The 27,670-nt window shown below is 37.1% G+C and overlaps 1 protein-coding gene and 1 long non-coding RNA gene across 4 annotated transcripts in view; one reads left to right on the top strand and one right to left on the bottom strand.

Annotated features, from left to right (window-relative positions):
- Window positions 1-5,829: 5,829 nt before the first annotated feature.
- On the bottom strand, window positions 5,830-7,006 carry LOC117337857. Of its 2 annotated transcripts, XR_004534907.1 has the most exons (3): window positions 6,618-7,006; window positions 6,174-6,237; window positions 5,830-5,878 (listed from the first exon to the last, which is right to left on the bottom strand). It is a non-coding gene; the product is annotated as an uncharacterized LOC117337857 (long non-coding RNA). The 2 variants fall into 2 exon arrangements; XR_004534906.1 differs by having other exon boundaries at window positions 5,830-6,237.
- Window positions 7,007-7,117: 111 nt separating this feature from the next.
- The window catches only part of LOC117337246 (chloride channel protein C-like), a 33,509-nt gene continuing 12,956 nt past the window's right edge, over window positions 7,118-27,670 (top strand). For both annotated transcript variants that reach the window (XM_033898134.1, XM_033898133.1), the window contains exons 1-16: window positions 7,118-7,229; window positions 8,530-8,719; window positions 8,929-9,071; window positions 9,479-9,608; window positions 10,650-10,730; window positions 11,242-11,417; window positions 12,363-12,455; window positions 15,616-15,859; window positions 16,407-16,604; window positions 17,226-17,314; window positions 17,840-17,970; window positions 18,912-19,083; window positions 19,931-20,111; window positions 20,618-20,784; window positions 21,772-21,948; window positions 25,400-25,517. In XM_033898134.1, coding sequence (XP_033754025.1) covers window positions 8,552-8,719; window positions 8,929-9,071; window positions 9,479-9,608; window positions 10,650-10,730; window positions 11,242-11,417; window positions 12,363-12,455; window positions 15,616-15,859; window positions 16,407-16,604; window positions 17,226-17,314; window positions 17,840-17,970; window positions 18,912-19,083; window positions 19,931-20,111; window positions 20,618-20,784; window positions 21,772-21,948; window positions 25,400-25,517 — 2,268 coding nt within the window. In that variant the 5' untranslated portion in view covers window positions 7,118-7,229; window positions 8,530-8,551. The remainder of the gene's footprint in view (window positions 7,230-8,529; window positions 8,720-8,928; window positions 9,072-9,478; window positions 9,609-10,649; window positions 10,731-11,241; window positions 11,418-12,362; window positions 12,456-15,615; window positions 15,860-16,406; window positions 16,605-17,225; window positions 17,315-17,839; window positions 17,971-18,911; window positions 19,084-19,930; window positions 20,112-20,617; window positions 20,785-21,771; window positions 21,949-25,399; window positions 25,518-27,670) is intronic.

Genomic DNA, 27,670 nt, shown 5'->3' with positions numbered 1-27,670 from the left:
AATTGGTAATTTCGGATCCCGTCCGTACAACAAGTAAAATGGTGATATCCCTGTTGATGCATGAGGGGTTACATTGTAATTGTAGACCAACTCTGGAAGATATTCCGGCCACTTCCGCTTCTTTTCTGGTGATAACGTCTTTAACAAATTATGCATTGTTCTGTTAAAGCGTTCACATTGCGCGTTCCCTTCTGGATTGTATGGGGTTGTCCGAGATTTCCTGACATTGTAAATGTTACATAGTTCCTTGACAACATTACTTTCGAAATTTCTACCCATGTCACTATGAATTCTGTTTGGTATGCCAAATTTCAAAAACCAGTCTTTCACAAGAATTTTCGCCACTGTCGTTGCCTTCTGATCTTTAGTTGGAATTGCCGATGTAAATTTTGTGAAAACGTCCGTAATAACTAGCACGTTCTCTCTGCCATCCGACGCTTTCTCTAGCTGCGTAAAGTCTATAGCAACAACTTCCATTGGTTGAAAAGCCAAGAGATGCGCCATTGGGGGTTTGACTGTCGGTACGGGCATTTTTGCGACCATACATCGTTCGCACTGTTTAATCCACTTTTGAACGTCATTTTCCAATCCAGGCCAATAACATCGTTTCTTAACTAACGACATAGTGCGTTCCATTCCTTGATGTCCTGATAGATTGTGCAACGATTCCAAAATTTGAGACTTCATTGATTCAGGAGTTACGAAAAGAAAATTATTGCCAATTTCTGGGTCCATGATTTTGTACCACAAAATTCCATCTTCCTCAATTAATCTACCCCACCTCCGTAGTATCTTACGAGCAACATTTGGTTCCTGACGTATTTGCCGTTCTGTGGGTTTGTGTCCCGTTTTCCACCACTTCCAAACAATTGCAATGTTTTCATCATTCAACTGTCGTGAATGAAGTTCCGTTCTGGAATACTCAGGAAACGTTAATGTTGTAGCGAGCTGTTCGTTTGTTGTTACAGTAACAGATGCATTCATTATCTCAACTGTATGTAGTTCCTCTGACACACGGGTTGTTTTTGTTAAATTTTGCAAAAGAACTCTAATTTCTTCTGATAACTTGGGATTTCTACTGAGTGAATCGGCGTTGGCATTCGATTTGCCAGATCGATACTTGATGACGAAATCAAACTGAGCAAGTTGTGCTGCCCAGCGCATTTCCGTTGCTCCTAACTTAGCTGTTTTCAAATAGCTGAGAGGATTGTTGTCAGTGAATACGGTAAATGATCGGCCTAATAGATAATCTCTAAATTTGTCCGTGACTGCCCATTTCATTGCTAGTAACTCCAATTTCATTGAGCTGTAGTTGTCCATATTCCTCTCTGACGGTCTTAAACTCCGTGAAGCGTACGCAATGACAACCTTTTGTTGTCCTTGTTCCTGTGATAGCACAGCTCCCAATCCGTCATAGCTAGCATCCGTTTCGAGAATAAACTCCTTCGTGAAATCCGGATAACCAAGTATCGGTGCTTCGGTTAACCGTTGTTTCAGAGTTTGAAATGCGTTCTCTGTCTTGTCGTTCCATTTCTCGGTAAATTGTCGTTTATCTGTCGTTGATGATGACTTTCTTCCCTTTTTGTCCTGCTTTGTGAGAAGTTCGTGTAACGGTGCAGCAATACTAGAGAATCCTTTGACGTAACGACGGTAATACCCACATAAACCTAAGAACGAGCGTAATTCCTTTTCAGTTGTTGGTGATTTCCATTCTGAAATTGCTTTTGTTTTTCCAGGATCGGTTTCGATTCCTCGTTCAGAAACAACATGCCCAAGAAATTTGGTTTCCTTTTTGAAGAAATGACATTTGCTGTTTTTCATTTTTAATCCATGTTCCTTTAATCTGCTGAACACGTACTCCAACCGTTTCAGATGTTCCTCTATTGACGGCGAAAATACTAGTATGTCGTCCAAGTATATCAGCAGTAGATCAAAATTTGCTTCCGCCATACACGCCTCCATCAATCGTTGAAAAGTAGCAGGACTATTACAGAGTCCCATTGGCATACGATTGTACTCGTATAAACCTCCTGTACCTACCCGGAATGCAGTTTTATGACTATCTCTTTCATCAATACCCACTTGATAATAGCCTTGCGCTAAATCCATAGAGCTGAAGTACTTTGCACCATGTAATGCATCTAGAGCCTCCTCTATTCTTGGTAATGGATATGCGTCTTTAATGGTTTTGTCATTGAGGAGCCGATAATCCACACAAAGCCGTAAACTACCGTCCTTTTTTCGTACGAGTACTACTGGCGCAGCGTATGGACTTGTACTCTTCCGGATGATATTTTGACGCAACATTTTGTTGATATGATCCCTCACTTCCTCCATCTGATAAGGTGGAATGCGCCGATGAGCTACTTTGATAGGAATCTCGTCCGTGGTTTGAATACGATGTTTTATGAGATCTGTATATCCCAATTCTTCATCACTCTGACAGAAACAATCTTTGTATTTGTAAAACAACTGAGCTACTTGTTTCTCTTGCTCTGGTGTTAAATCAACTTCTCCCACGTCTATAGTAAACGATAATTGGTCCAATTTTGTAATTTCATCCGGTACCGGCTCGTTTTCGATGGTTTCCAGACGAACATTAATTTCAGACTCCGTAACTTGGATGTTACATGACGTTGAAGTCGTACATTCGGTGAAATTTTCCACGACATGTGCTGTTCCTATCCGGCTTTTCTGGGGTAACCATACATCCTCACTTCCAAGGTTCACAACTCTGACAGGAACTCTGCCATTGTTGACTTCACTGAAAGTGTCCACAACGATAATGTTCTTAGGCAGCGAACCACTGTTTCCTTGTATGGCTTGAATAGCAACAGTATATGGTTTATTGTGTATTGATTGACGAGTTGTTCCGGTAACTACTTTCATGGAGTATGCAGGTATCTTTATCGACTGATTCCCGGGAATTTTCACGAAACTGACACGATCATCCTCTGTGGTTGCAGACATCTCATATAGAGCTAATATCTCCATCCAGGATTGATCGCTGGTACCATTTTCTCCTGTCGACTTTTCCTTGTCAGTGTTCGTTACTTCTTTCATCAATTTAAAGAAGTTACTCCCTAATAAACCTGGAACCCTTTCCTTGCGTTTGATTCCGTGGAAATCCGTCGGATCCTTCACAACCAACATGCCAACTCCGGATACCTTCCGATCGATGATGTCAATGTCGACCTCAACATATCCAATGTATGGAACCTCCAATTCGTTTGCACCAGTAACTCTCATCCATTTGGTAACATCTATCAACTCGGATTTCTTCCCAACCAATTTCCTAAAGAAATGTTCGGTAATGGTCGAAATTTGCGAGCCTGTGTCAATCAAACATCTGACCTTTTCCCCTTCAATGAAAACGTCTATCTCCGGACATTCACCGATAGCATTCTTTAACACCGTCTGTTTTATTTTGGAGCCAAGAGAACTATTCCCCACTGTCTGACTCCCTACAGTGGGTTCTGGGCGTTTAAATCCCGCTTTCCTGTTTCTTGCTTTCTGTTATATTGGTGTCCACCATTACTACCATACTGTTTCTGTTGTTGTCCAGGTTTTCGTTCTGTAGGACATTCCCTACTAACATGTCCACGACCTCCACAGTTATAGCACTTTATTGCTCCTCTACCTCGGCCTCGACCAGTTCCTTTAACAAAGCTATTTGTTCCGCCCCCTACTAGCTTTGTAAGTGCGTCCAATTGCTGCTGTTGTTTCGCTAGCATTTCTTGTTGACTTTGCAACATGGCAGTTACTGCTGATGTAGCAGAGGACTCTTTAGTTTTGAGTTCATCATTAGTGACACACACTTCCTGTTCCGAGACAGACACGCTTTTATGTCGAGATGGTATTGTCTCGTCCTCCGTCCAGCGAATTACTAACTGCCTGAAATCAGTAAAGGATACATCCTTATGTTCAAACATGTATCTGCGCATCTCCCGCCGCAGCTGAATGTCAACCACACCATCTGTGAATCTTTCTTTTAACATCAAGTCTCTATCACCGACTATGACTCTATCCTTCTTCACAATTCTGTCCATCAATTTCAATAACACCAAAGAATATTCTTGTAAAGTCTCTCCTTTGTTTTGATTTCTTTGATAAAACCTCTGTTGTAACTGTCCAACAGTTTCGGCTTCTTGAAATGTTGTTCTTAATATTTCCAAAATTTTTGTTGCGGAGGATTTTTCAGTTTCTGACCTTATACGAATTTCGTCTTTTGCTTGTCCCTGTAAGTGCGCATATAAAAACTCTACTTGAGCGTCACTTCCGGTGATGGTTTTTAAATGGTGTATCGCATCCTCTATCCACTCTTCTGCTGTTGGATCTGTCTCTTTTACAGGTCTCCCTGAGAATTTATCCAATTTTCTGTTTTTGTTAATGTAGACAGTTTTCGGAGAGCTGGTATATGATTCAAATTCCCGTTTGGTTCTCAACAATTCTTTCTCCAATCTGTCAGCGCGCGCAGTCTCACTGTCTATTCGTTGGACTTCTTGTCTTAATCTATCCAATTCCGCCTTTAATTCCTTCAGCTCTGCCATTTTGTTACAGTTCGTTCACAATGATATTCCGTCCAGATGATATACGTACCACACGAGTTCAAGAAGTAATGCACAGGAAGTAGCGAGAAACATCCCACATAACAACCAATACAATACCCCGACCCCGAATGGATAATGTATAATGTTAACGGAAACAATCAATGTACATGCGAATAAGTAACCGTCGCATCCAAACATGTGCTAGAAGTGGTACTGGGTGTACTCCATCCTTCAACAATTTCCGATTGAGCGAATAATAATGTTGTTTTCCTTTGCTCTTCCTATTGTTCAGCACATCCGATGCAAATTTCGGTGAGTGAATGCCTGTAGCTGAGTTTAAGGTTCGAATATGAGTATTTACAGAAGCAACTCTGACCAATAACTCCTGATCTTGTTCTTTGTATTCCTCTATACTTGTTTGACATTTAATATGATTCCATTGCGAAATAGAATAATGAGGCAGCTCCAAAAAAACAAGTGTTACCCTAGGCAGTTTTTCACAATATTCCACAAATTTTGAATATTCAGCTCGAATGTCGCTTAACGCATCCTCTGATGTGTCGTGATTTAATTCTATCAACCTCTTTGATGGAATTTTCTTACTAAGGTCACATGTTCCCAACCAAACGTAGAGAGTAACACGATTGTATTTGTTCAAAACAGCTGGTAACCGCTGTTTGAGATATTCAAATTGGCTCGATGTCCTAGCTCCTCCTTTGTACCACCACAAAATGTTTATGTTTTGGTCCTCTAAATGATCTTTAATATAGGACGCTTTGCTGTCACTCAACACTATTGCCACACTGTGCTGTATCCGGTCCAAATCAGGTTTATTGAAAGGCCTGGTCAAAAACTTCCTAAGTTTGGATTCAGTCATAGAAACATATCATACACAACCACAATAACATACAGGTAATTACAGGTGAAAAAAAATCTAAATTCATGCAAGTGATAATAGTTAATAGAAAAGACTAACTTACCAATGATGATACATAACACTAATTTTAAACGTAATTAAATATTCAAAATGTTCTTTTCGTCATTGGAACTGTCCAATCAATCACCAGTATCCAGTGTCCACCTGGTACGTCCTACCGGAATCCATGATATCCGTTATTCAAGATATCCATAACCCATGATATCCACAATCAATGATATCCGTATACGTAAGCAATGATAACCGTAATCCACAATGTCCCATCTCATCAAATGCCTCTTGTTGATGGAATCCTGTCCACGACGCCAAAATGTCACATGTAAAAATCACATACACAAGATGTTTTCATTCCATGTTATTTATTGTCCATCACGTGTTTTCTGGCATTTGTCTGCAAACATATTAGAAAAACATTCAGTTCCTCGCAGACAATATATTTGACAAATCAATTATTCATGATAAAAATAATAAAAGAATGGTAAATGATAACATTTTGATAATAATGTAATTGCATTCACTAAATTACATTAATCAAGTTATTCATACACTTACATATACTCATTCATTTCATGTACGTTCAGATTACATATGAACTTATATACCTGTCATAAAATACCCTGTGAGTGACAGTATGTTATAATACGACAATAGTATTTAACGTAATCTAATACAACAGTATAACTCACCCTAAGTAAGGTAAAGATGGGAGTTCACCGTTACATTTTCTTGTTGTGAATTGATTTCAACAACCTGTGATAACAAATATACAAGTGTTCAATCACACACTAACATGTGAGTAAATGTACATTTCAATATTATAAAATACAACATAAATAAAATTTACTAGTCTCCGGGATTCGATCTCATAAATACGAGACTTGGATTCAATTATAAAGCTTCGGTGTTATCCATTACACCATCACGTGTGTTATCATATACAGGTTATTAATATACTCATAGACACTTGCAATGAGCTTTATATCTATAAATATAATTCACCACATATAAATAGAAATCAACACATATACATGTATAGCTAAAACGAATTTACAAAACGATCTAATGGTCTCTATATCTACTAACTATTTTGCAAATACTTATACCAAATCATAAATAGATGTATTACTCACAATTATATATATTTTGATCCGGAATAGATTACTGGAGAAACTTGAAAACTTGATCCACCTGTTGATTGTCAGCTGTCTGATATTGTACTGACCAGTAACAAAGGCCTTGTATTTAAACTGTATTTAAACTCCAACCCGATTGGTCAAAAATAGATCGGAAGGTTCCGGAAATTAATGTTTTACATTTTCCTTAATTTTAGTACATATCAATGATGATCTGAATTATATTAGAAATGTTAATAAAACTAACTCGTAAAAATGACACTAATATAGCGTATACAAAATATTCGAGATCACGTGATTATCATGTGATCCACGACTACTATACTAAGCATTAGGAAACCAATAACATATATAGTAAATACAAAGTATGTACAATTCACCTTGTTACATATGCAAAGACAAAACGATATTTAAAATTTCTACATGTATCTGAACGGTCTCGAACAAAACGAAAGTAGAACTTAGACATTAGAGTTACGTCCCCTTCGGGTATTAACAGCCTTGACCTTTGGTGTTGACAGAGGACGACGGGGTCCTCTCCGTTATCGTTATCTGTGTCTATTTGAGATATAAAACGGCAGGATATACGTACAACTACACCAGGCTTAGGTAGGTACAGCATCAGACTTCCGTTCTACTTAAATAAAACTTCAACACGTGACATGACACCCACAGTTGTCACGGAAAGAGTCAAGCTAAAAGGTTTGACATTTTTTGGTACGCGACCAAAATTGCAAAGGGAGGTAATTCGTGATGTAGGTTTGTTTTGATGTATCCGAATTTGACACTGATCATTGAAATGATTTGTGTATTCACCTGTTTTTTAATTTTTCCATTTCAAATGAGCTAGTTAGTGTCCACTTGACAGAGAAAACCTATTGTAGTGTATTATGCATTTCGACTGTACTGCAGAACTGCCCCCAAAATGTCCAAATCTGTACTACAGTATACGTAGGCTACACTCCCCTCGAGCACCCAATCGCTGGCTGCACACTACTACTCCTTGAACTTTTACATACAAAATGCATCCATAAACTCCTCAACTTTCTTTGCCTCTCGGGGAGGAGATTGTTCACAGTTATATTAATTTTTCAATATCTCGACGAAAATGCATTTGTGAAATATTACATTGTAGATTTTAATGGACCATTGATTGAATTTTGTGAATATGAAAAAAAATTAAAAAAAAAGTAATCACTGCAAAAAATTTATTAATCAGTTAAGTATAGAGAATAGAAGTAACACATTTCTTGTCTAATAAAAGCTCTTGATAAGTATTATTTTAAGTTAGTCTGTTGAGATGAAATCTTAAACTCACAGACTTGAATTGCTTTTGTTAGAATTAAATGTTTGCAGGTTTTAATATTTAATACATACAATATAAAGCCTCCAACTGTAGTTTTTATATATACTTATATTTCAGAAATTTTCAACAAGATGACACAATTCAACTTAAATTACTCTTTGGCCTAACAATATCTATGAAATTGATTATAATCAGTTATCTATTGATAATGTACATAACTCCATTTGATTGTCAATTTATGAAATGGAACCAATTAGCCGATCACTAATGCTTCCTGTCTACCCATGTTCATTCAATTTGTCTACTGCACTTCAGCTGCAGATATTGATTTAGATTTCATCATAGCACCGAGAACAAATAAGTTGTCTAAATTTAAAGGGTTTTCCCCGCTGGTCTGGTTTGTGTTTAAGTTTTGCCTCATTTTTGGAATAAAATTGGTATTTTGGGAACGGAATTTTCCAGAGTAAACTGCAAGTATTGGGAATTTTGCTAAATATGATATTGATTGAAAATGCCATGGGGCTTACTACCAGCCAAGAAAGCCCCAAAGAAAAAGCTTTGTAAATAGTTTATGTGATATACAATATCTTTATTTTGTTGTAGGCCTGTTGAAGAAGGTGGCACTATGAGTGCATATATTCCTCCATCTGAGGAGGATTCATCTGGAGATGAAGTTGAAGGTTCATCTATTCGGAGGCGCCATGTGTGGAACAGAAATGCTCGTTCTGTGGAACCACCTAGAGATGATGCAATTTATTACCCTCAAGATGACACATTTGGACTGTTTGACCAGGTAAACATGTTTCTAAAAATTCATATTTTCATACGAATCTTATTTTAGCTTTTTTCATAGGAATGTTATTTTTGGCTCTTTTCGCGCTTGAAGTTATAATTGCCTAAGAAAATCTTGCAAACTTTATTTATTTTGGACAAGTAAGTTCACTAAAATTTTACTAAAGATTTTTTTCATCAATGTAAATATTGTACATTTTTTATGACCAGGGCAGAGATTACGAACCTTTGAACATCACACATAAATATACAGATGAGGAGAAGAAAACTCTCGGGACATATGATAGTCATGATTATCTCCCTTCAAACAGTGAAGTGTACAGGAAGTGGCTGAAACGCCAGGGGCCATCTAGGTAAACTTAAAGGACTGGTGCATTCTGGGATTTTAAATGTAAATGTTCCTCATGTTTTCTTTCTGCACCCTGGAATAAATGTCTTTGGAATGTCGAAGGCTCGTTCACTGCCATCTTATGATAAAACAAAGAGACAAGTTTACCCGAATTTCAGATGTTAATTATCAGTAAAAATTCTTTATTTTTCATAACTTCAAAAAATAAAATTACGAAGTATAGTTTTTACAGAAAGAGCAGTATAAGTTTGTTTTAATGATCCATTTATCCAAAGAAGGTATATAAATGAATTTTCTGGGGCTTGGAATTTTACACACAAAATACCCCCATGGAAATTTGAAACAGTTGTCAAATATGACAAAAAAAAAATTGAAAAAGGAAGAACACATTTTATTTGCTTTATTTTCCAGTTATAACTTAGGTCGGTGGATCATCATGGGATTGATTGGTTTCTTTGTTGGTCTCATTGGCTTTTTGTTGCATGACCTAATAGAGGAGATCGCCAAGATGAAATGGGAAATAGCCCAGAAATTCATTAAGGTATGATAGCGAAAGGCTTAGATATTTGCTTAAAAAAACAATAAAAGAAATGTAAAATTAAGGCTTGTTCTGGAGTTTTTGTAAAATTGCACATAGACCAAATTGTGTGCTTAGCTCCATTTTCCATTAAAATAGGAGCAAGGCATATCTATTTCACAAAAATATTCTTTTGAATTCATATTGAATATTGTAAAATTTTATTTGAATGAGCTTGCTTCAGTTGTGCATGAATGAGAGTCTGCATTCTGAACATTGTTTCCTTCTCTTTATTGTTTAAAGAACTTTGTGATTGAATTATCATTACTATATTTATCCTCAAATAAGCGCCTTCTTCATTTTTGCAGAGTCATCAATTTCAAATAGTACAATAAGCTTTAAGTTGTTCACAAATACACCCTCCACAAACTTCAATACTAAACTTTTACACTAAGAGAAGGGCTAATTTTATCAGATAAATATGGTAAACAGTTTAAAGAGGCTTGCCCGCAGAGAGATCAGAAAAATTGGCTAATAGAAAAAGATTGTTGGAATTGTTGAGTTTTTCATTTTATTTTCCTTATAAAACGCTGAAAAGTGATATTAAAACCTCATTTTTAAAATATTATTTATTTAATCGCAACCCGCAATAAGTGCCCGCTATAAAGTGGAGTCTAATTTGATTGACACATCAAAGAAACAAGCACGTGCACAGTGCCGCACAGTGATAACTTCAAAGGCAGCGGCGATTTGCAAAGAAGATTTGCCGTTATATTCCATACATTTCCCTCTCAGGTTGAGTTTTAAAACGTCTTTTAAATACATATTCTGTAATTGTTTTCAAGAAATAAAGTCGGAAAGCCTCTAATTTTGTCACATAGAAACGTGTACTGAAGTTTATTTAGTGATCAGAGATGTGCCGTTTACCGGTCCGTCTGCGGGTAAGCCTCTTTAACATGATTATCCTATTTCTTTTTAGCATACACTCACAATGTCTAAACACCATTTGTATGAAGATGTTTATTGAAACTGATATGATTAGTAATCTATGACATTAATTGACAGGATCGAGATTTCGGTGTGGCGTGTGTTTTCGCTACCGGCTACAGCCTCATCTTCATTCTTTTCAGTGCATTTATTGTGGTAGTAAGTATACACTTATCATGTACTTTAAATCTGATAATATCTGTAGATCAATACAATTAAGTTTGTTCCTGATTTTCCGATGTGACATCTTTACAGTTTTATTATTGTATATTGTACTATAAAGATTAGATAAGAATATGAAATAATAAAACTAATCCACTGTGTACCGCTTAAGTGTATTTGGAATTTCTTGTGTATTCTATAGCTAATTAAACTATTTAATAAGTCAAATTCAAATTAACTTAAATTAATTTATCTAGAAAAACTTGATATATAGAAAAATATAATACAATGTTCATGTAATGTAATATAATGTCCAATATTGTATTCCTCATTATTTTAGAGAAAAAATATAAAAACTCATTAAATTATTTTGCTGAAATCACTAAAAGAATCTGATTGGGTCCAAATTAACAATATTTAAATAAAAATGTATCAATATACATTATGTACCAAGGCAAAAAACTGTTTCATATTTGTTTCATGAATCATTTACTAAATAATTTTATAGTTTCTACGACCCAGTGCTGGTGGCTCAGGTATCCCAGAAGTCACCGGTTTCCTGAATGGTACTCAAATTCGGCACATATTCAACGTGAAGACGCTACTAGTGAAGTTCTTTTCCTGTGTGGCAGCTGTAGGGTGTGGCTTACCTGTGGGCCCAGAAGGGCCTATGATTCACATGGGGTAGGTAGTCGGGCGTAGCTGGGCCCTTGATTAAGTGAATTCATGAGCGTCGCAGGTGCGAGTCCGCACGGAAAATTTGGAAAGTTTTGAAAATATTAAAATGGCGTTCAAACAAAGTCAATGGTCCGGCTTCCCCCCCCCCCCCAATTAAACTTTAATTTTCATTTCTGTTCCCGATGTGTCAGTGTCACTATGTGGTTCTACCATGTATGCATTTGACTTCATGTATTTTATGAAAAATTAAGTGGATTCACCTGCGTACTTGTGTACAGGCAGCTACATGTATGCGCCTGGTAGTACTGCCTAATGATTAACCAAAGGAGATTTAGAAAATATTTTTCACTACCTTGATTAAGATATTAAGCAAAAATATACTGGTATGTTAATTGTATTTTTTCCAGCAATATATATAAAAAAATAAGCCCATGGCTAGTTAAATGCACACAAATACCATTGCAGTTTTAGCACAAGACGCTTGTCTGAGAAATGCATGCTGTTTCATTTCCCCATAGTATGCAAGACTATCTTCTTCATAAGTATATTTTGAGTGAAAGTTTGTGTTAATCATCTGCAGTTGACACATTACATAATATAAATATGGTACAGACATGTACACAAAGCTGTTTATAGCTATAATCTAATATTGATATGCATATTAAGGTTTCTATTTAGAAATAAAAAAAAAAAAATCCCTCCAAAATACGATGGAACCACAGGTATGGTTATGATAATTACTGGTTCTTGTGGACTTCACATACAATAACATACATGTATAAGATTTTAAAATCAGAGTACCATTTGTTTGTTTCTGTGATTATTCTCTATCGTTCTGATTCACAATCTGAAAAAATTCCTCACCTGATTTTTGCAGGATTCAATACTGAACAAAGGCTATTGTAATAATTGAACAGAGTTGGACTCCATTTAATTCATTTATGTTTTCAGGGCTTTGGTAGGAGCTGGTTTGAGTCAGTTCAGATCGGAGACGTTGAGGATCAACCTCCCATTTTTCCAGCGATACAGAACTTCTGAGGATAGGTAATGTAAAGAAATATCTCGATAAACTGCTCTCCGTTTCAATGTCAACCACACATATTCCCACAATTTCTCCTATAACACTGTATCATGCCTTCACCATCAACATATTTATAGCAGATATCACACAAAATTTCATATAAAATGCAATGGCTCGACCACGCAGAGTGCTAGTTTTATTAGCTCACCTGGTCCGAAGGACCAAGGTGAGCTTATGCCATACCGTGGCGTCCGTCGTCCGTCCGTCCGTCTGTCATCCGTCCGTCCGTCAACAATTGACTTCTTCTTCATAACTACTGATCAGAATTTGACCAAATTTGGTCAGAAGCATCCCTATGGGGTGGGGACTCAAAATTGTTCAAATGGTGGGGCTGACCCCCCAGGGGTCTGAGGGGCGGGGCCAAAACGGGTCAATTTGGCTCTGTTAATATAAACGACTTCTTCTCTGAAACCAAGCAAAGGCTATTGCTCCTATTTGCCTGGTAACATCACTATGGGGTGAGGATTCAAAATTGTACAAATAGTGGGGCTGACCCCCTAGGGGCCTGAGGGGTGGGGCCAAAATGGGTCAATATAGCTATATTGATATTAACAACTTCTTCTCTGAATCCGAGCAATGGATATTGCTCATATTTGCTTGGTAGCATCACTTTTGGGTGGGGATTCAAAATTGTACAATTGATGGGGCTGACCCCCCAGGGGCCTGAGGGGCAGGGCCAAATGTGGTCAATTGGGCTATATTGATATAAACGACTTCTCTGAATCCGAGCAATGGATATTGGTCATATTTGCCTGGTAGCATCACTATTAGGTGGGGATTCAAAATTGTACAAATGATTGGGCTGACCCCCCAGGGGACTGAGGGGTGGGGCCGAATATGATCAATCCGGCTATATTGATATAAACAACTTCTTCTCTGAAATCGAGCGATGGCTGTCGCTCATATTTGCCTGGTAGCATCACTATGGGATGGGGATTCAAAATTGTACAAATGATGGGGCTGACCCCCCAGGGGCCTGAGGGGCGGGGCCAAATGTGGTCAATCGGGCTATATTCATATAATTGACTTCTCCTCTGGAACCAAGCAATGGATATTTCATAATTTACTGGTAGCATCACCTTCGGGTAGGAATTTGAAATTGTACAAATGACGGTGCCTCCCCCCCCCCCCCCCCCCCCCCCCCCCCCCCCCCGGGGGCTGAGGGGCGGGGTCAGTTTTGCAGAATTGATAAAAACGACTTCTGCTCTGAAACTAAGTAATGGATATCGCTCATATTTGCCTGGTAGCATGGTTATGGGGTGGGGATTCAAAATTGTGCAAATGGTGGGGCTGACCCAGGGCGCCATGGGGCTGAGGGGTGGGGCCAAAAAGGGGTCAATTTGGCTAAATTGATTTAAAAAAATTATTCTCTGAAACTTAGCAATGGTTTGACTGGTAGCATCCTATTGGATTGGAGTAGGGATTCAAAATTGTATAAAGGAAGGAGCTGACCCCCCAGGGGGCAGAGGGCAGGGTCAAACAGGGTAAATTGGTCTAAACAAGTTTTCCTCTTAAACTAAGCAATGGATATCACTCACATTTGTGTGGTTGCATCCCTATGGGTCGCGCCAAAAGTCAATTTCATTTCATGGATTAATGCACTTTGTGGCATTTTTAGTATTAAAATAAAACCAATGTACATCTATACAACATCAAAACAAGAATTACACTTCTTTAAAGCACCTCTCTCTCTTCAGAATATACACATGCAGTGTATGAAAGTATATATGAAAATTCCTTAGACAACTGGTCTGCAGAAAATTGAAATCCAATAGCCCAAGGCATTTTTCCATAGACCCCTTTTTTAACACATATTGTTGAAAGTAGCATGACTGCGTCATCATACTCACTCAAATGTTTGAAGCCAATAACGCGCAGTTCTCAGTAAAAACACCTCGATTGTAAGCTCTGATTTCATATGATCATTTAAATGAATTGTAATGTATGTCAGGACTCAAACTTTTCATAGCCATTGGGGCCAACACTTAGAAATTTTACATAGACCGACCAGGTTTTCTATAGCCTCGGGCCATCAGACCACCTTTACTTTCGAACACTGCACATGCCCTTAACATCCTCTTCCCATTCTTTATAGAATATTTCATCCTAATGAAAATTTGACAAAGATATATGCCGACGAATATACAGTTAGTATATGAAAACAAAATTATAGCCAAACTATTGCAGGTGTTCACCCATGAATTTGGTCTCGCTGAATGAGAGATACACGTGTATCGTACCTGCTTTCCCACTCAGAAAAGCTTGCCAATTTCTGCCACCAGATGCTCGTCTGCCATACGCCGGCGGTCCTCTATGAAACAAGAGAAAACAATTTCATTCTTATTCATTCCATTCAAATGATTAAAATCATATTTTTTTTCTAGTAAAATTTTTTTTTCATCTTGTAGTACAAAACTGTATCATTACGATTGTCCCCAAATATCACCCGCCAACCATTTTCGTTAATGTGTTTTATCCACTGTCCTATATTTGATACTCCAGTTTTTTTTCTATCTGTATCCCCAGTATAATATATGTCATGACAAAGTTGAAGGCACAAACTATTTCATGTTGTATCCATTTTGAGTAAGAATTATGGTTTCATTTAAATGTTGTTATTCTCTGCTGTTTTTGTAAAACAGACATGAGAAAGACATTTTTTTCAGAATTTCAACTCTAAAATGTCATGCCAAGGAGCTAAACTTATAAATATAAAAAATAAAGCCAATCACCTGCTCTCTTAGATGTTATTATACTTTTTGTACCTTCGCCATTTTATGATGTAGAGGTGAACCTTCAACAAATATTTGGTTCATATTTACACCATAGTAATATAACCTCAAGTTCTACAGCTGATAACATTCTGGGGGTCATTGGTCAAGGTTGAAGGGCCAAAGGTCAAATTTACAGCATAATATTAAAACCTCAAGTTCTACAACTGATCACATTCTGGGGGTCATTGGTCAAGGTTAAAGGGTCAAAGGTCAAATTTGACCCCTTCTGCACTATACACGTTGTTGCATTGGAGAGGGGGCATTGATGTATTCCAGATATTCATAACACAATGTATGACTGTAGAATTCCTGCGAAATGTAAATTTTCAATATTTCCATTTTTTTGCAGGAGAAACTTTATATCTGCCGGTGCAGCAGCGGGAGTGGCCTCCGCATTCGGTGCTCCTGTCGGAGGTCTGTTGTTTTCAATGGAAGAGGTCTCCTCCTTCTGGACCATCACACTGTCATGGCAAATCTTCTTTTGTTGTATGGTGTCTGCCTTCACCACAGATCTATTTAATTCTGCTTTTGATGGATTCTCCTACACTGGAAACTTCGGGCAGTTTAAAACTCAGCGGTACATCCTCTTTAATGTAAGATAAATTAAATTCCCATCAAATTCAAATTCACTAGTTTCCTACCATAGTTGAATTGTTTTTTCACATTATTGATATATAAGACTTCAGAATGATTGAGACTCTTTTTTATGAAATTAACGAGCAAAAATTTCTACAAATGATAGAGTACAGCAGATTTGAAAAAGAATATTTAATAAAAACTACAATTGATGAAAATAGATTGCTAAAATTTCAAAATAAGATTAGAAATAAAAATTTAAATGTATGCTTTATTCATTTTACAACAATTGTGAAACATGCTTCATCAATTAATAGTATAGTAAGGCAGGTGACCCTCGTGCCTTCCACATTGCACGTCACATCAGAGAATTGAACCCGGCCACCTAGTTGAAATTGTGTTATCACAGTGCCCCTGACTACCTGGAATAGAAATTCAAGAATTGTTTTTCAAAAAATTTCTGGTAAAAAGAGATATATGAAAATGATTCTGGATTAACAGTATTAAAGGGCCGGAGTAACAGTAAAATTTTTTTTTAAAAAAATTGCAACTTTTTTTTGACAGATTGACAAGGGAATAGACGTCAACATCCTCATGTTCATACCGACAGTTATCATAGGGGTCATTGGCGGCCTGTTGGGAGCCATCTTTACGATCCTAAACCTTAAAATGACCAGAGGCAGGAAAAAACTACTGTCCGCAATCTCTGAACATACCATACTACAGAAACTCCTTCGGATATTTGAGCCTGCCCTAATTATGGTAATGAATTATTTCGCTTTTAAGATCTGTGTGTTTGAAGGTGTACATGTACATTGTAGATACATTTTTGTATATAATATATATACGTGTATAATATTTATGCTTTTTACAAATTTTCAATTTAAAGTTTTTTTCTAAATATGAAGTGCTTTTATAAATGTGTGCAGAATAATTCTGTGTATATATGAAGGTGTATTTTGCACTTGCAGTTTTTCATTCTGATGATTTTTAGGTGAATCATGCCTTATATAAAGTTTGTGCTGAACTATTCAACTTATACCACTATGAGACATGCTTACAAGATCATGCAGTAGCCAACTTTATTAAAATACACTTTTGTTAATTATTTTTCATTTAAATGATTTGCTATACTTTTTTCCACTTTTATGATAATTTTTGTAAAACTCCAGTAACATTCTTAATGAAAATTGGTCACATGATCAATACCTATAATTATATAATAGTTTATGCCGTTGTGATAATTTTTCATTGGAGTGACTTTTTATCCACCTTGAGTAATACTGTAGCTCTAGCAACAATTTTTTGTCTGTATGGATTTTAAATATTTATTGTTCTTTGATCTTCTGTATATTATTAATATTTTTTCTCTGGTCGTTGTAGATCATAATTACAATCTTGGCGGTGTTTTTACCTGCGGTCTTTCCCTGTAGTAAGTTTACCTGTAAAGAAGGTGCCACAGGTGACGCAAGGTAAGAATATGTACCTCAATTTGATATGAAACTTTGTTTGGAACAATGAAGGGGGATGCTCAGTAATAGCTGCCCTTCCATTTTAATCTCGATGATTTATCCTTGGGGTGGGGACTTGTATAGCTGATTAAGTACAGAACCCCATATTGCGTAAAACTTCTAGACAGCAGGCGTGTATAAACTTATGAATATCGAACAATATTATAATATTTTTGTTCTGAAATCATCTAAAAATATACTCTGTTGAATAAAATGTGCCTTGATTTTGTGCTTTTTGAGCAAAGTCCAACACAAATGCTGTTATTAAATGAATGAATGAACAAACGAACGAACAAATTAATAAACAAATGAAAGAACGAACGAATGAATGAATGAATGAATGATAAATGAATGAATGAATGAATGAATGAATGAATGAATGAATGGATAGTTATAAATAGTATGGTCTTTAAAGTCTTGTTACATCAAGAACAATATGATAGTGAAGTTTTCACCAGTACAGTAAAATCCATGATTTGTATGCAGTGTCAACTGTTTGAACGACACGAGGAACCCGCTACATGTTGAGAACACTGTGGTGAAGTACACATGTTTTGAGGGACAGGTTTGGAAGGATGACCAATACACATGGAAAACCAACGGCACCTACAACGAAAGTGTGTATAATAAAAAAAGTCTCACTTTGTCATTATATTCAGGTTATTAAATTCTGTTAGTAATCGATATGAAATTGAGGGCTGTTTCAGGAAAAAATATATGGGGCGGGGAAAGGCACTTTAATAAATGGCATGTGTTGAAATTGAGGGCTGTTTCAGGAAAAAATATATGGGGCGGGGAAAGGCACTTTAATAAATGGCATGTGTTGGGGTGGGTTCAAATTAAAGTTACACCTATGGGTTAGTGGGGTTTGAAATAAATAGATTCTGCTGTTGGGGGTATTTGATGATTTTTTTACCATTTTTACATTTGAATTGCTTCTATACCAGGGTACCCTTCACAGAAAAGTGGATATGTGGGAGGGTCATCAAAATTCAAAATGGCTTATATAGGTTTGTCCCCTAATTTTAAAGTGCCTTCCCGCCGTCCCATATATGTTTTTCTGGAACAACCCTGACAATAACAGTTAGATGAACGTGTTAAAATTTATGTTAATTTATAATTTCTGTTTTACATGAAGCTGCTTGATATGTTAACAGGTCTTTTGAAAATCATTTTTCTGGTTAAAAGAATGACTTAATTAATAATTAGATAGAGTAACTATAGATATGTTTAAAACTCAAAACATATTTATCTTAATCTTAATTCATGTTTCTGAAGAACACCTTGAAAAATTGTTTAAAAGATCTTTCAATCATGAGTCTTTGAAAAAGCTATTTGACTCATATGAAAAATATTCAACCAAAATTTACTACAATAAACAAATTTGCTTTGCACTTATATCTGTCCAGGCCTTTGTTGCCATGGTGATCCTATAAATGACTCCATGTACAAAAGATCTATAAAATCTAAAGTGAGCTATCAATTATAGATCACTTTCACAAATGAGGTCATTAAATTATTAAACCACTAACTTTAAGATATTATTTGGTAATTCCAGTGGCTACCTTGATGTTTGGCACACTAGAAAACGCGGTAAAACATCTGTTTTCCCGTGACACACATCTCCAGTTCGGATTTGCCTCGCTTCTTTCCACTCTTGTGATATATTTTATCATGATTTGCTGGGCGACCGGGACATCTGTATCGTGTGGGGCTCTGGTTCCGATGCTGTAAGTGATAAATAGAGGTTACACAACGAGTGGTTGTTGGATATGGAATTTATTTCACACGAGTAAGTTATTTTTTAAAAGTTACAAAAGACACGAGCCTTAGTGAGTGTTTTTTGCAACTTTTAAAAAATAACTTATGAGTGTGAAATAAATTTGTACCGGTGACGTCCGGGACCCGGTGATGTGACGTCATTAGATTATTGATGACGTCAATAACAATTGCAGCTTGGGTCAAAGTTCCCCGTGTACAGAGTTTATACCACGTGTGGTATAAACAGATTGTTAATCAACAGCTGTAATGATTAACTGATGGTCTGAGAGTTGAATAACACAGGGTATTGTGGTAGAAACATAATTAATCCATTGATTATAAAGGCTACAAGGCTGTTTTCACAGTACACAGTTGAAGAAGTTCACATGGACCTCGCTGTTTCATGATAAAACGATTACATCAAGATTTGTATCAGAAATTTTTTATTATTATTTTTTATTCTCACAGTTGCTAAAAACATTGTATGCACACTTTAAGTATTTTTCTTAACTACAAAAAAAATCTTTTCAGGCCTAATGAGTGTTATAACATCTATAATAATACGTAGAAATTCAAACTAGCAGTAGTCTACAATTCAGTATTGGATAAGCATTTCTGGACCCATATAACTCTAGATGTTGCCAGCCTCTATATATTGATCTGTTCCATCATTAGTGTGTTTTAAAGCAGCTTATTATCAATTATTATTGAGACTGATTAACAGTAAGATTGGAAAAATTGCTTGGAAATGGAACTCTTCTGCATGAAAAACATGTTTCTCTCAGTGTCTGTAACACAGTCTGTCTCCTACCGCAGGCTGGTGGGCGGGCTGTATGGCCGTGTGATTGGAATACTCATGACGACCATGTTTGGCGTTCATAGTGGAGAGAATCTTTCTTATTGGGCGTGGATGGACCCTGGTGTTTTCGCACTGATTGGCGCGGCCTCTTTTTTCGGTGGAGTAACTAGGTTGAATCTAGCAGTCACTGTGATAATGGTATGTATACATATGGAATCACTAGCCAGGGGTTTCTACATGCATATAGTTAAACTATCAACTTTTAATTATTTTATTCTAACATTAACTAATTTGAAATAAATACTCCTGTCAGCCCGTAAAATGATTATTTTATTCTAACATAAACTAAATAATCACTCTTGTCGGCCTGTACAGAAACGGGCCAGAGATTTTACTGTAGGAGGAAGGCATAACACCTGAAGAAATCACAACATGGTCGGACAGGTGACCCCCCATATATCTTTTCAGTCCAGGAATCAAACAAAAACCAAAACAAAGAAAAAGCCTGCTGGTCTGGCAATCAAATTTCCATGACATGAAATCTTTTCAGTAAAAAAGCAAATAATGAATGTTTTTCTTCAAGGTGTGAAAATAGTTCAGAAAATGCCAAACAATTTGGACTAATCACTATTGGGGTTCTAACAAACACATACATGTTAATTTCTACCTAAATTCGTTTAATTAGTTCCATTATCTGCCACCAGATGGAGCTGACAAATGATGTACAGGTACTTTTGCCAGTCATGGTATCTGTGATGATATCAAAGTGGGTTGGAGATTTCTTCACACATCCGGTGTACCATGCCCTGATGGAACTTAAATGTATTCCATTTCTGGACCCTGAACCTCGTGTCACCATCGAAAAGAACCGGTTAGTCAAAGGAAACTGCCTTGAACTTGTTTAGTCTGAGAAGGAACAGACACAGGGATGAAAACATCTTGCTATGTATCATTTATTTTGTCCAAATTCTTGACTTCAAATTTCAAAGATTTCAAATGATTTCTGCTAATGTATTGTATATTGTATTCATTGTTTATCTGAATAGAGAAAACTTTTCCCCAAACTTGACAACAAGGTTAAATATAACCTAAAGGACTAGTCCAAGTTCAATTGCCATTTTTGCCAGACATTATTTAGCAGAGTTATGGCCCCTTGATTAATGAAAAACTTGTTTTCTGGTGTTTCTATGCAATAACTCCCACAAATATTATCTGATAATCATCAAACTAAGTAGCAGAGTTATCTCCCCTTGATTTGTGAAAAACATCGTAATTCGCTGTAATATACCTCTACCAAATATTTTCAAAAATGTTCAAAAAACTTGGAAAAACGATTAAATATATTAAGGTCTCGGCCAAATTCGTGATAGGATTTGGTGATCGCAGATAAGAAGAAAAGTCTTGCATAATCAGTTTACTTCATCCCATAATACATGTTTGATAAAACATCTAGCTTTTGTATAGGGCTTAATTTCAAGCGATACATTATATATGGCTCAACAGAATTTATTGTTCTGTTGAGCTACAATGACATGTTTATACTTATAATCTCAGAAATGCAGTAAACCTACAATATGTCAGGAAAGTGGGAGGGGGGAGGGGGGGGGGGGGGGGTATAAATTCAATGAATTTGCTTGTTTTGTTGAAAATTGAACATATTTATTATAAAAAGGGGTCAGATTTGACCTGATTGACTTTTAATTAATAAAGAAAGTTAATTCAGTAACCAAATGATTTGTATGAAAGAGTATATTGTATAGAAAAGGAAACAGTTAGAAAGCGGCCAGTTTGGAAAGGTCAGATATATAATGTTGTGCTAGATGGGGGAAATGTATAATGTGTTATGTTGACCTTTCAGACTAAATCTCGAACTTTACATGGCTCGCCATGTCATGTCGTCGCCGGTGACTAGCATCCGTACGAAAGGCTGTGTGCAAGACCTTGCCAAGCTCCTTCTGGAAACCAACCATGGAGGATTCCCGGTAGTAAAGATGCTCGAAAGTGGGGATGAAGTATTTCAGGGAATGATAACCAGGTAAATTTTGATGTGCTTGCCAAATACTTGCTGGGATACACTTGTGTAGGGAAACTGGACAGCTAGGGTTCAATGCCATTGGCCAGGTAGTTCAGGAGGTTAAAGCCACTGTGTAAGTGTTTGGAGGTCCAAGTGGTATTGGTTCAGTTGTTGCATTTTTCCTCTCCTAAATATATAGAGGATATCTAACAGTGTCTTCAGTAATACCAAATATATTTCATGAATGGGGCTAATATTTTGATATTTTTCACGAGTGCACAGCTGAACTATAGGCCTACAACGAAAGTTTGCATACGTTTAGAGTAGTTCCCCCTGTCCAGGTGCTGACATATATGTCGGGCTTTCTGATTGGTCAATTATTTTGGTATTTTCTAATCATTAATTTGATTGGTCAAATCAGCAAAAGTGATATTTTTCACATATTTTTCACTAGTGAAGAAAAATATCACTTTTATAGAATGAATAATTTTGATATTTCACTGGTAAAAATGTAATAAAATACTCTACTTGTAAGTATGTAATTATACAGTTATCATAGAAACAAGAGCAGAATTTTTAAGTATTGTGAGTTTTGTTTGTTATACCCCTTCCAACAAAGTTTGGGGGTGGAGTTGTTACTGGAATCAGCCTGTCTGTCTGTGTCCATCTGTTCTGATGTCTTAGACAAAAAAGAGGCCCATGGGCCTTAACGGTCCCCTGAGTTTTGAACTATTTAAGTTAATTTGATCGACCCTTTTTGGCCCTGTTCCTCAGCTGAGGGGGTCAGTCAGGGCCACCATGTGCATTCCATGTCATTCCATGCTGATGATGTTAATAAAATTCGAATACATTCCAATAGAAATCAAACAAATGATAGTCAAAATTGTGATTTCCCGGCCTGTATCAACTAAAGTAAAGTTTACCCCCTCCCCAGGGGCATGGGTGAGACCCCAGTGTCATGAAATTCACAATTTTGGTAAAGCATCTTAAGACCCTTCCATTTATTAAAGTATTTTATTCTGCAACTGCCACACACATTGACTGATAACTACTGATGGATATATAAACCTATACTTTATACGTTAATACGCTTCATGTGAATTTGTTCCACACCTGACGGAACTATTTACAACTTGACCCCTGACTTTGTTGACTGAAGTAGATAAGTAGATGTCTGCAAAATCTTAATCAATTTTGTTGATTGTTGTTTTAAATAAACAGTAAATTAATAAATGGGTCTTTGTTGGGAATAATTTGTATTTGTGTGTTATTTTCATATATGGTTAAGAGAAATTGAACTCTGATTTACATCAAAAGCCCGGAACTATTTTGCATTGATAGTTTTGTGGCAGTAAATATACACACAGTATCAATGAATTGATATCTTTCTGCATGATGTAGCAGTGAACTTCACTCGGGGTCACCAGTACCCAACAAAGGTCAACAAAACAGGAATTTGTTTGTTTTGAATTTCATTAACTTATAGAAAATTATTTCAAGATAAACAAAATACATGGCTAAGTATGTTACAATACAAGGTTGATTTTGGTGCTCGGCACGGAGTGCTGTTTGTTTTTAGCCCACCATCATCAGATGGTGGGCTATTCAAATCGCCCTGCGTCCGTGGTCCGTCGTCCGTCCGTCCGTCCCTCCGTCCGTCCGTCCGTCCGTCCGTCCGTCCCTCCGTCCGTAAACAATTCTTGTTATCGCTATTTCTGAGAAAGTACTGATGGGATCTTTTTCAAATTTCATATGTAGGTTCCCCTTGGTGCCTAGTTGTGCATATTGCATTTTGGGACCGATCAGAAAACAACATGGCCGACAGGCAGCCATCTTGGATTTTGACAATTGAAGTTTGTTATCTCTATTTCTGAGAAAGTATGGAAGAGATCTTTCTCAAATTTCATATGTAGGTTCCCCTTGGTGCCTAGTTATGCATATTGCATTTTGGGACCGATCAGAAAACAATATGGCCGACAGGCAGCCATCTTGGATTTTGACAATTTGAGTTTGTTATCGCTATTTCTGAGAAAGTACTGATGGGATCTTTCTCAAATTTCATATGTAGGTTCCCCTTGGTGCCTAGTTGTGCATATTGCATTTTGGGACCGATCGGAAAACAACATGGCCGACAGGCAGCCATCTTGGATTTTGACAATTTGAGTTTGTTATCGCTATTTCTGAGGAAGTACTGAAGGGATCTTTCTCAAATTTCATATATAGGTTCCCTTTGGTGCCTAGTTATGCATATTGCATTTTGGGACCAATCGGAAAACAAAATGGCCGACAGGCAGCCATCTTGGATTTTGACAATTGAAGTTTGTTATCGCTATTTCTGTGAAAGTACTGAAGGGATCTTTCTCAAATTTCATATGCAGGTTCCTCTTTGTTCCTGGTTATGCATATTGCATTTTGAGACTAATTAGAAAACAACATGGCCGACAGGCAGCCATCTTGGATTCTGACAATTAAAGTTTGTTATCGCTATTTCTGTGAAAGTGATGAAGGGATCTTTCTGAAATTTCATATGCAGGTTCCCCTCAGGGCCTAGTTATGCATATTGCATTTTGAGACCAATCGGAAAACAACATGGCTGACAGGCAGCCATCTTGGATTTTGACAATTGAAATTTGTTATCGCTTTTTCTGTGAAAGAACTGAAGGGATCTTCCTCAAATTTCATATGGAGGTTCCCCTTGGTGCCTACTTATGCATATTGCATTTTGAGACCAATCGGAAAACAAAATTGTTGACAGGCAGCCATCTTGGATTTTGACAATTAAAATTTGTTATCACTATTTCTCAGAAAGTAATGAAGGAATCTTTCTGAAATTACATATGCAGGTTCCCCTCAGTGCCTAGTTATGCATATTGCATTTTGAGACTAATCAGAAAACAACATGGCTGACAGGCAGCCATCTTGGATTTTGACAATTGAAGTTTGTTATCGCTATTTCTGTGAAAATACTGAAGGGATCTTTTTCAAATTTCATATGTAGGTTCCCCTCAGTGCCTAGTTTTGCATACTGGGACCAATACGAAAACAATATGGCCGACAGACAGCCATTATAGCTAAATCTTAAATTCTATATATAGGATCCCCTTGTTTGAATAGTACTAGAGGGCTGTTTCTGAATTTACACAGATAAGTAAGACTTAGAGGAAGGGAAAAGTAGGGAAAAGATCAATCTGACATGGAACCTATAAAGATCATTCAATGGTGGGCGCCAAGATCCCTCTGGGATCTCTTGTTTTTGAATGTCGTCAACTTATAGAAAAAAAACTCAGGCTAAATAGAATACATGGCTTGTATGTTACAATACAAGGTTGATTTTAGTGCTCGGCAGGGAGAGCTGAGTTGACGATAATCAAAAATGTGATTTTCCTCTGATCATGCTCGCATGTCTCCTTATGTAACACTGTGATCCCACAACTGTACAACATTGATATGGTCTACTAAATCCTTTTTGTAGGCTTGAGTTGTCTGTCCTGCTTACACATGATGAGCTTTTTGAGTCGGATGGATCACAAGAAGATTCTGGAGACTCTGGAAGTAATGAGCCAGACCCAACATGGATAGAGTATGAACAGGTCAGTTTATAACATTTTATCTGCTTTTTCAGTCAATGTATAAGCTCAAGATTACTTGTCACCATTTACAAAACACAATATGTGTGATTACAACTGTCTATACAGCAGGAAAAATGGGCACTAATAATGCAGGGAAGTAAATATTGATGGGGGAAGATTGTTTTTTCATGTTATTGATAAGGCTGGATAGCTGACACATCAGCGAGGGCCCTGCAATATGTCTCTAAATCTGAACTTACACAGGGTATGTCTCTAAATCTGAACCTACACAGGGTATGTCTCTAAATCTGAACCTACACAGGGTATGTCTTCTAAATCTGAACGTACACAGGGTATGTCTCTAAATCTGATCTGATGTCAGTCTCCATATCTGAACATACCCGGGGCATATGTCTCTAAATCTGAACTTGTGTCAGTCTCCAAATCTGAACTTACACAGGGTATGTCTCTAAATCTGAACTTACACAGGGTATGTCTCTAAATCTGAACGTACACAGAGATGTCTCTAAATCTGAACTTACACAGGGTATGTCTCTAAATCTGATCTGATGTCAGTCTCCATATCTGAACATACCCGGGGCGTGTCTCTATAAATCTGAACTTGTGTCAGTCTCCAAATCTGAACATACCCGGGGCGTGTCTCTTAATCTTAACTTACTGGTGGTATGTCTCTAAATTTGAACTCATGTCAGTCTCTATATCTAAACCTACCCAGGGTATGTCTCTAAATCTGAACATTGATACAGAAGACATTGTTTTGATGTTATGTATGTACCTATGGTGAAGGAAATAGTTAGAAGTGGTGACATGGGGTTATTATTTCTTATTTCAAAAGTCAGTGGTCAAGTGTGACCAAATGTGACCTTTGACCTTTCTTTAGCTTTGAAGGCTGTCCATCCAAATTCAAAAGCAACCTTGATCATAGGAACTTTTCAATCCCTATAGCACATCTACACATTTCAGTGTAATCTATTTATTTAGACTGAATGAACTACAGATTGTTTATTTTTAGCCCACCATCATCAGATGGTGGGCTATTCAAATCGCCCTGCGTCCGTGGTCCGTCGTCCGTCCGTCCCTCCGTCCGTCCCTCCGTCCGTCCGTCCGTCCCTCCGTCCGTAAACAATTCTTGTTATCGCTATTTCTCAGAAAGTACTGAAGGGATCTTTCTCAAATTTCATATGTAGGTTCCCCTTGGTGCCTAGTTATGCATATTGCGTTTTGAGAACAATCTGAAAACAACATGGCCGACAGGCAGCCATCTTGGATTTTGACAATTGAAGTTTGTTATCGCTATTTCTGAGAAAGTACTGAAGGGATCTTTCTCAAATTTCATATGAAGGTTCCCCTTGGTGCCTAGTTATGCATATTGCATTTTAAGACCAATCGGATAACAACATGGCCGACAGGCAGCCATCTTGGATTTTGACAATTGAAGTTTGTTATCGCTACTTCTGAGAAAGTACTGAAGGGATCTTTCTCAAATTTCATATGAAGGTTCCCCTTGGTGCCTAGTTATGCATATTGCGTTTTGAGACCAATCTGAAAACAACATGGCCGACAGGCAGCCATCTTGGATTTTGACAATTGAAGTTTGTTATCGCTATTTCTGAGAAAGTACTGAAGGGATCTTTCTCAAATTTCATATGAAGGTTCCCCTTGGTGCCTAGTTATGCATATTGCATTTTAAGACCAATCGGATAACAACATGGCCGACAGGCAGCCATCTTGGATTTTGACAATTGAAGTTTGTTATCGCTACTTCTGAGAAAGTACTGAAGGGATCTTTCTCAAATTTCATATGTAGGTTCCCCTTGGTGCCTTGTTATGCATATTGCGATTTGAGACCAATCGGAAAACAACATGGCCAACAGGCAGCCATCTTGGATTTTGACAATTGAAGTTTGTTATCGCTATTTCTGAGAAAGTACTGAAGGGATCTTTCTCAAATTTCATATGAAGGTTCCCCTTGGTGCCTAGTTATGCATATTGCATTTTAAGACCAATCAGATAACAACATGGCCGACAGGCAGCCATCTTGGATTTTGACAATTGAAGTTTGTTATCGCTACTTCTGAGAAAGTACTGAAGGGATCTTTCTCAAATTTCATATGTAGGTTCCCCTTGGTGCCTAGTTATGCATATTGCGTTTT

The sequence above is a fragment of the Pecten maximus genome, chromosome 11 (genome assembly GCF_902652985.1).
Source record: "Pecten maximus chromosome 11, xPecMax1.1, whole genome shotgun sequence".
NCBI lineage: Eukaryota > Metazoa > Mollusca > Bivalvia > Pectinida > Pectinidae > Pecten > Pecten maximus.
The sequence above is the reverse complement of the archived record's forward strand: the minus strand, read 5'-3'. Positions and strand labels throughout refer to the sequence as shown.